Source organism: Notothenia coriiceps, unplaced genomic scaffold (assembly GCF_000735185.1).
Source record: "Notothenia coriiceps isolate Sejong01 unplaced genomic scaffold, NC01 NC01_scaffold00023520, whole genome shotgun sequence".
In the NCBI taxonomy this organism is placed as follows: Eukaryota; Metazoa; Chordata; class Actinopteri; order Perciformes; family Nototheniidae; genus Notothenia; species Notothenia coriiceps.
This window is the reverse complement of record NW_011356221.1, coordinates 351628-360785: the sequence shown is the minus strand read 5'-3', so window position 1 is coordinate 360785 and position 9158 is coordinate 351628. Positions and strand designations below refer to the sequence as shown.

The 9158-nt window shown below is 40.3% G+C and overlaps 2 protein-coding genes across 5 annotated transcripts in view; one reads left to right on the top strand and one right to left on the bottom strand.

Annotated features, from left to right (window-relative positions):
* ptpn13 (protein tyrosine phosphatase non-receptor type 13) overlaps positions 1–9158 on the bottom strand; it is a 327111-nt gene that overhangs the window by 197240 nt on the left and 120713 nt on the right. The window lies entirely within an intron of this gene.
* The window catches only part of LOC104954546 (protein sidekick-2), a 75185-nt gene that overhangs the window by 44576 nt on the left and 21451 nt on the right, over positions 1–9158 (top strand). The window contains exons 12-14 of the mRNA XM_010781670.1: positions 6515–6691; positions 7635–7771; positions 8475–8622. Of these exons, the coding sequence (XP_010779972.1) occupies positions 6515–6691; positions 7635–7771; positions 8475–8622 (462 nt within the window). The remainder of the gene's footprint in view (positions 1–6514; positions 6692–7634; positions 7772–8474; positions 8623–9158) is intronic.

Sequence of the window (9158 nt, the reverse complement as noted above, 5' to 3'; positions counted from 1 at the left end):
GTAAAGAATGGTAAACAAATATGTGACAGGAATCAAGTGTTGATATAGTAATGTGGAAGTAGTAGTGGGGATGGCTGTGCCGGGCTAGTAATCTCTTCTACACAATGAGCTGACTCTGCCCCGGCCCCCATCACAGTCAGGAACAATAATGTGGCCCCCACAGAAAAAGTTTGGTGACCCCTGCTCTATGGCATACCATCCAACCTCCTCATAAACTTCAACATATCCAGAACTCTGCTGCCCGCCTCCTCACCCACACCCGCTCCCGAGACCACATCACTCCCATCCTCCAGAACCTCCACTGGCTCCCCGTCCGTCAAAGAATCCACTTCAAAGTCCTCCTCATTACTCACAAAGCCCTCAACAACCAGCCCCCCCCCCTACTTCACAGACCTGCTGCACCACCACACCCCTTCCCGCTGCCTCCGCTCATCAGAAGCCAACCTCCTATCCATCCCCACCCGCATCAATCACCGGACCTGGGGGGACAGAGCCTTCTCCGTCGCTGCCCCCTCCCTCTGGAACTCACTCCCACAATCCATCAGAGACTGCACTGACCTCACCACCTTCAAAGAACTTACAAAAACTCACCTTTTCAATCTGGCTTTTAATGTGTGATTGTTTTTGTATTGTTTGATTTTAATTTGACTTTAACTATATACAGTATATTTATTTGTTGTTCTTTTCTTTTCACTATATCTGTAAAGCGTCTTTGAGCACCTGTAAAAGCGCTAACAAAATAAATCTATTATTATGATATAGGCAGGTGTTTTGAAAGTCGTAGCAGTTGGAGGATAATAGTTATTATTCAACTAATTAGGTCCTGGTCAAGCAATATAGTACGAGTAGAAAGACTCCTCCACAGATAAGAGACCTCTTCCTCCGTATTGGATAAATCTGTTCAGTGGTAGCTTCGATCTTATGGTGTAAACATTCCTTATTAAAATGTATCTGTTTAAAATCAAATCAAATAATATATGAATTAGGTTTTGTGACAATTGCACCATAGTAGAATATAATTAATACATATTTACATAAATATAAGTTTAAGTTAAAATGTGCAATAAAGATCCTTGTACCACCATGCTAGCCGGCTTTAGCGTGATTAGCTTCTCCCTATAGCACAGAACGGTGAAAAAAGGATATAAATCTCTCTCTACAAGAAAGTGAAAGAGGACACAGCTTAAAAGGTAATCATTGAAGTTATTAAAAAATCAAATCAAATAAGAAAGAAAATATTACAAAACTAGCAGGAGCAACATTGGCGCATGCACACTAAAACATTTCATTTTCTTCTTTCCATGTCATGCATATTTAAACCCCTACTTTTTCTGTAATGTTATTTGTAATATTGTATAAGTTTGTTAAACTGCAACCCTTACAGTTTATTTAAATGCCTTGATCTCAAAATAGGCATATTCTTTTCATTAAAATATGTCTGATTGTTGGAATTTTACAAGACCTAATTAAGTTAGACAAAAAAGCCTATATACTTAGATAATAAGCTTTTGGTAAACTAAATAGAGTCATCACATTGCACATGACCAAGAATGCGAATGGAATGGCGCCCAGATGAAGATGAAATAACAGTTTTTATACCTGCAGCGAGCATTGTATAGTTCCACAAAGTCAGCAACCCATTTATTGTTTGTGAAGCAGCTGATTTTACGTCCGTGGAGCCCCACAGTCTCTGTTTTTTCTCTTAGATTTCCATCCTTCATAAATAATGGTATTTTCAGGCCTGGGACACCGAGGCAACACACATACATTTTCTAAATTGCTGGCATTCTCCTCTTTAAGTGTCAGGTTGCTAAAATAAAAACTCCTTCACTTCACGCTTAGTCTGTTGTATATTGAATCACGCCTCGGAAATAGAACACCTCATGTTTGAGGTCACCAAATAAAGTGCTATATTTTAGCGGCTGTTGTTATTGTTAGGCTGTATTATTATTATTATTATTATTATTTATGTGGGTGAGAGAGCTTCTGTTGTCACTGTCAGTCATTAACAGACACACAATGGGTCCTGACAGATGAGAGAAGCAAATGAATTCAAGACTGATATTAGGATCTGAAGTGTTACCATCTTGGCAAGAGCTGGCTGATTTCTTGGAATCTGCTTATTATATTGAAAATGTGTCCAGGGCTGGAAGATGAACAAATCAAACATAAATGAACAGGAAACTTGTTTTTTTCCCTCATTCTACAGCACACAAATAGCATCAGCATGTTTCTCAAAGCTCTGGGAAATGAAAATATGTAATGTCAAAGTGGCACGTTTTTCGGATATTTCAAATGTTGCCTGGCAGTACATTATTTATTCTGGTGTGGTTTTGTGGGGATTTAGTTTGAAATTGATTTAACATTTTCAGACATCCTGGCACAGGATTGTGTTTTTTACAAAAGATACTTTAGGAAAATAATCCCCATAATTTTGCTGTGAAAGAACCAACTAAAATGTTCTTTTAATGTACTAATACATCACTTTCCTTTACTCAAAATGTCACAAGACTCCATTATAATAACTGCCTGACTCCAGTTGGACTCCATCCTTCCAGTCTCTCTATTCTGCTTCCCCATTATGTTCCCAGTCCAGGCGATGCAGTTGATGGGATGGAGGCCATAGCTTTGTTCAGTCCCACAGGGAGAGTGGGATTTCTGCACAGGCTGAAGCTGCCTCTCTCTGTCGCACATTTTCTTGTTGCAGTCGATGAGGCGGCCAGTGAAGGCAGTGAGGCTTCCACTTCTTTTTAATAGGAAGTCTGATCGTTTTTGCAGGGAGATTTAACGTGAATGTAAGCCTATTTAAACATTCCAATGTGTCATTCACATTTCCTAGGATGGTACAGTACAATAACAGGAATACCTACTGTACTTCCGAAAATATGAAATAGTAAAACCACTAATACTCAAAGCGGTGATTTCCATCAAGATGTAAAGCCTTTTGCTGATTCCTTCAAAAATGAATGAAAGAATTACAAGAATTGGTTATAAAGGACTTTGGACTATACAGGATACTACAAACGTAGCATTGAGCTGTTTTGATTAGAGGTTGAATATCCTTTTCTTTCTTCCTTTTACTTTGAATGTCAGTTCAGTCTTCATACTTTCTGAACTCAATCTTGTTAAAGACTTCTGTGTTGAAAGGGCTCCTTCTAACATTCAATATGATCAAGTGTCCTTGTACTGTGGAGTTTTCTTTTCTGGTGTAAAGGCTATTTTAATGCGCGAAAGTTCATTTCTTTCATTGATGTTAATGGATACAATATATATAAAATCGCTTGCTCCCTTAGCACAGAGGCCCATTGATTTTACAGTTAGAAATATTTTGGGATGGTTTACTTTCACTTTGGGATGGTTATTAAAATCGTTTTTCAAAACTGCTGTGGGATGCTACAACTTTGTATCTTTTTTGTCGAACATTTCGATTCCCTTATAAAATAGGTGATAGGCAGTCTAAGGAAAAAACCTGAACATACAAGCCGTTACAATTTGTTTGCAAAATTGAAGCCATATCATTTAGTGTATGTTGTCATATATTTTTTTTTCATAAAACCATTCAAATAGAGATAGGATGAAAACAAATATATTTATAAAAAAGTAGCATCTGCAGTTACTCAAATCTGCATGCAGTCTCAATAATGAAATCTGAAAGAAAGCCCTTGAGAGATTTAGGGATTCCTCTTTGCCAACAGATGTTTGTGAAATGAAAGAGTTTCAAAGAGGAAAGGCCAGGGGAGGGGTGCAGAGGCAGGGCAAGAAAACAAGCAAAGTGTAATCTTGAGATGGAGGGAGAATGTTTGGATTCTCTCCGCATTTGCGCGTTGCGGGTTAGAGGACAAAGGATGAGGCTGATTTTCTACATTGTAAATGTGCAATCCCCCAGCAGAGGAGTACTGCATCAGGATCAAGACTCAAACAATGTCGCCTTGCCTTTATCTCGCCGCAACACTCTCCAAAAGACCTGCTGGAATTGACTCGCAGTCTGTTATTCCCAATGGACTGAAACACAAACAGCTCCCTCTCATTCAAGTGCAACTTCATTACGGCTTGAAATATGCTCGGATTCAAGTATACATTGCTTTTATATTCCTTGGCTTGTGGGTAACCAACATTTATTCAACACAGGACTGCCAATTGATCACAGTTTTTTTTCAGTCAGCAATAAAATGGCTGTAAAGTTTTGTGATAACCCCGAAATGCCAACTTTGACCTTTAGCTATGATAAAACATCAAACAACGCACGAATCTCAGAAATAAATTGCTCTGAGATTGGGAGATACAATCTTCCATTCGCCCTGTGTACAAATTCAGGTAAAAGAACACTTGTTAAAGACCTCCACTTTATTGGACCTGAGCTGTCACATCTGATAAAGCTCACTGTAACCATGTATGCGACCCAGGGACAGCGGGGAGACTGGGAGATTGGTTGGTGCTCGCGTGACACTGAAAAGCACTTTTCACTCAGGTTTCACTAGATGATTACTTCAAGCTGCAAAGAGAAGTTCCAGCATCAAAAGTGGCAGACTGCTACCTTAACTGCTATTATAGCTGTTTAAATGCAGCTCAAAAATGACAGACGTTGCTGCAATCTGGGAGCAACATTTGCCTGGAACACCTTGGACTTTAATGATGGCCATGAAACCACAAATGAGGAAGTGAAGTCTTCCGGTGTGGAATCAGGAATGAACACATTAGCGTGCGCTGACAGATGAGTCTTAATTGTTACCTCTGGCAAATGGGACTTCACACAAGAGAACAAAAGCTCTCCTCCCAGCACCCTGTTTGATGCAATGTGAAGATGACCTTGCTGCAGTGCACCCTCCGCAAGATCCTAAAGAGTTTATCTTGACAGACTCCCAAAGACTGTCTCTCAGGTGTCGCGCTGATAGACCAATTAATTTAACTCTGTCACGATCCGGGGCTTTAGAGGCTGCAGCTTGATGAATCCCTATTGTTCCTTTGCCTGTCTGGCTGTTTGCACTCCTTGAGGCGAGGCTACATTACTGTTTCAATGGCCTTTGGACTATTAGCCATGAAAAAACAGCTCTATTTTTCAATGAGCTTTGTCCTTTTGTTTGTTTTCTGTCCTATGTGCGATAACAGTGATAATATGCACTGCTGGATAAAAGAAACCTGGGTCGCTTGACATTTTCCACGCATATTAAATACGTTTAAGTGCTTTCTTTTTATGCCTACCATCATTATGTGAAACACAAATCCTAAAGTTGTTTCAGTCGCATGTTTTTACGATATAACATTTTATTGAATGTCACGCCATTTAAATGTATTTCTCCTTATCTCATGTCTTTACACCAAGATAAACCATATAATTAAAATAAGCTTTGTGGCCAAATAGCTATTCTTATTAAGAGAAATACGGTGATATTTAATAATGGTTCAATTACATTGATAACATTACATTGATAAAACGTTCACGTCTGATAGATATTAAGGAACAGCCAGGAGATGGTTAGCCTAGCTTAGCATAAAGACTGACCAATAGGCCCTGCTAAAACTTCAAGGTTCTTTATTTTGTCATACGGTGTAGTTATGCCGATGAACATCTTAGGTCACAGGCTTCTCCAACACAGATAAACAGAAAATTATAGTGCAAGTAAATAGTGCATGTAAATAGTAAATACAAAAAGAAAAATAGTTTAAAAAAGTGAAATAGTGCAATAAGAGTCTATATGCAAGTTATTGGAATGATATATTAGAGAAATAGAGAAATAATTACTAAGTAGCAGATGAATGTTATGGATGTTGTTTCAACAGTTCAGTTGTTTAGCAGTCTTATTGTCTGTGGTATGAAACTGTCCCTGAGTCTGGTGGTTTTAGTCCGGATGCTGCGGTAGCGCCTTCCAGACGGCAGCTGACTGAACAGTTTGTGGCTGGGGTGATGGGGGTCTTTTATAATCCGGAGGGATTTCTTCCTGAGCCGCTGGACACCCCGCTTTTTTTTCATTATAAACTTTGAAACGGACACGCTCAGTACAAATTTTCCCTCCATTCATTTTCATATGCACAAGGAGATCAATCTACATATCTAAATTGTTAGCAACACGGCTATTACTAACATGCTAATCAAAGCGAGCAAGAAAGAAAAAGGATCAAAAATAATTAGAAACCCATAATTGAATTGTTATGTTCCACAAATGTTGCTTTGAAATGCAGTTTTTCCTAATGTTGTGCTGCTGTCACATTTTTGCATCCAGTACTTTTTCAGTGGTGTTTAAGTTGTTTTATACATTGTGTATGATTATTGCAGGCCTACCGTCATTGCCCTGTTCACGGTGTTGTTGCCTGATTACGTGTTTCTCAAATCTCTAAAATGGAGGTTGTGAGTGATACTCTAATAGGTAAAAGCTTTAAATAGCATCCAGGTTCTACATTCGAAAGTGCAACTACTTATTCACAGTGTATTAAAATGGATAGTGTTGATGATGTGAATATGCAGCAGAACATGATGACATACAACAACATCAGTCTGACTGACCATTTTGCATTCCAGGCATGTCTGGGAGAAAGAGGGCTCAGTGGTCAACGTCCAGTCCATCCCCCGCATGCGCCTGGAGGCAGACGGGACCCTCCACATCTCCCAGACCTGGTCAGGTGACATCGGCACGTACACCTGCAGAGTCACCTCCGTTGGGGGGAACGACTCCCGCAGCGCTCACCTCAGAGTCAGGTAACCACCGTCACCCTCGCCTGGTTTTTATTTTAAATGTTGTCTCTCCTCATTGTTTCTATGCTATGCTCCAGTGCATAACACAAGAAGAAACAAGTTCCCACATGATCTACTAACTAGGAAACGTACACACATTAATGAACACTCACACACACGCTTTCCACCATCCTTTCGCTGCTTTTTCCTATTGACACCTCTGACTCATTTCCACATAAATGACGGTTTCTTCTCACCTCCCCTGTCCTCATTCTCACCTGACACACTTTCAGCCCCAGGGGACCCCCCACCCCCCTCCATTCCATCTGTGAGACTACACACTCACACAAACACCTCGGCATTGTTTTACTGTTGTTTCAAATCTTGTTTTCTCCCAAAACTTTGCTTGCCGTTGTTTTTCTTTTGCACACAAGCATAAATTCAATATGAATGAGACATCTAACTTTCTGTTAGCCAAACCGATGGACTGTCTGTGTCGTTCTCCGTCCCCCTATTGGCCGTTTCATTGGCTGGCTGCTTTCTGACCGTATACATGCTGTTTTGGTTCATTGCTATAAGATTGATCCATCTGTTTGATCTTATCTGAATTCATGGCTGAATGAATTAATGATCCATAGCTTTAGCCTCATGTATTCACGTCTTGCTCTGTCAATTCCTTTCCTATCTGTCTCCTGTCTTTCAATCCATTTCGCTCCCCTCTGGCGTTATCCATCTCCTTTTGTTTGCTCGTGTGACCACCTCGACAGCAAACCATCTTTGCAGTCTTGTCTTGCCACATTTCATCACCTGTCTTAACTGTTATAAAACATTCAGCCTTACTTCAGATTTGGCCCTAGACGTTTAGAGAGGACAGACATTTCCGGTAACTCGCTGTCCCCCGCGGATGATTTGCTGTGATAGGAGAGATTGTTTTATTTATCGAAAGTTGTCCTGCTGCTCCCTGCAGGCAGCTGCCCCATGCTCCAGAGAACCCTACAGCCGTGCTGAGCGCATCGGAAAAAAGAGCCATCGACCTGGCCTGGGCCAAGCCTTTTGATGGCAACAGCCCCCTCATTCGCTACATCCTGGAGGTTTCTGAGAACAGTAAGTCACAAAATATCCAGTCTTTTCCATTCAACCTTTAGCTTTGCTCACTATCTTCTATGCTTTGTATATTTTTCTATATAAGGGGTTATGGGGAGGGAAGTTGGCTCTTCGATTCCCAGTTGAGCAACGAGTAAAAAATACTTTAAATGTAGTTTGTTTTTATTTCTTATTCCATACTGTCAGGCTTCTATGAAGTCAATGTTTTTCTCAAGGCGCCTAACTGTAAAGCAAATACAGCAAATAACTCAAAAACACATTTAGAAGCAGCATCAATGAGACTAATTAAGCATGTCCATCATTGCTTTTAATCTCACGTTGGATGTATAAGCTTCCCTACAGTCAATCACTTTACAGCACTTCATGAATAAAATATGTTCTAAGCATGTTCTAATCTATATAAGTAGAAGCGAAGAACTGTTCAGCTTGAATCTGCAGCATAGTGTGCTCTCGGTCCCTTTTTCTGACCATGACTTGTTTCATTTATTGAATTAGAAGTTTAAATTGTGACCTGCCATGACAAATTGATTGTAAGCATGAGAGTGAAAATCCCTTCTGACGAATAATGAACATTTGCTAGAATTGTCTGAGTCCGTTCTTACAAAGTGTTACATTTCATGGGATGTTAAGACAAATGTTCAGCATAGCAATGAACAACATATGAGAGGAACAAGGCGTTGACGTTTATTTGTCTTTCTTCTAGACGCTCCCTGGGCCATCCTGCTGGCCAACATCGAGCCAGAGTCCACAGCGGTGACGGTGAACGGTTTGATCCCGGCGCGCTCCTATCAGTTCCGCCTCTGTGCCGTTAATGATGTGGGGAAGGGGCAGTTCAGCAAGGAGACAGAACGGTGAGCTGAAGACAGATCCCATATCTACTGCACATCAACACTAACAAGCTGGTCTGTCCCTTTTTATCCAATCATACAAAGTAGAGAAATACAAAATGCTAACACAGTTTGTTTTTGTAGGGGAAGCTACACTTTTTTTTCAGTATCCGAGGACGAAGTTAATGAAACATCATATTTCTTCTTTGTAGGGACACACTATTTTGATCAATTCCTTTTGTTTTAAATCCACCCTAACTTTCCTCTTTTGTAGTATTGTTTAATTGGCAATAGCAATGAGAAATGTGATAAATTCAAGCCTAGAAAATGAAAACCTGCAGAACATTTTGTTGTCGGCTAATACTGCATTGTGCTCAAGAAATCGGTTTCCTAGACAACCAGATTGACTGATCCCTTCAGTCAAGAGCCAGTGAGTAGGGATATAAGTGTAAGCATTCTGAAAGCCGCAGGAGGGATTTAGGTTCGAGGCAGCTTCAGGTTTGGCCTTTCTACGGCCTCACACAACTTCAAGCACTTATTCCTCACTCTATCTTCCCCCC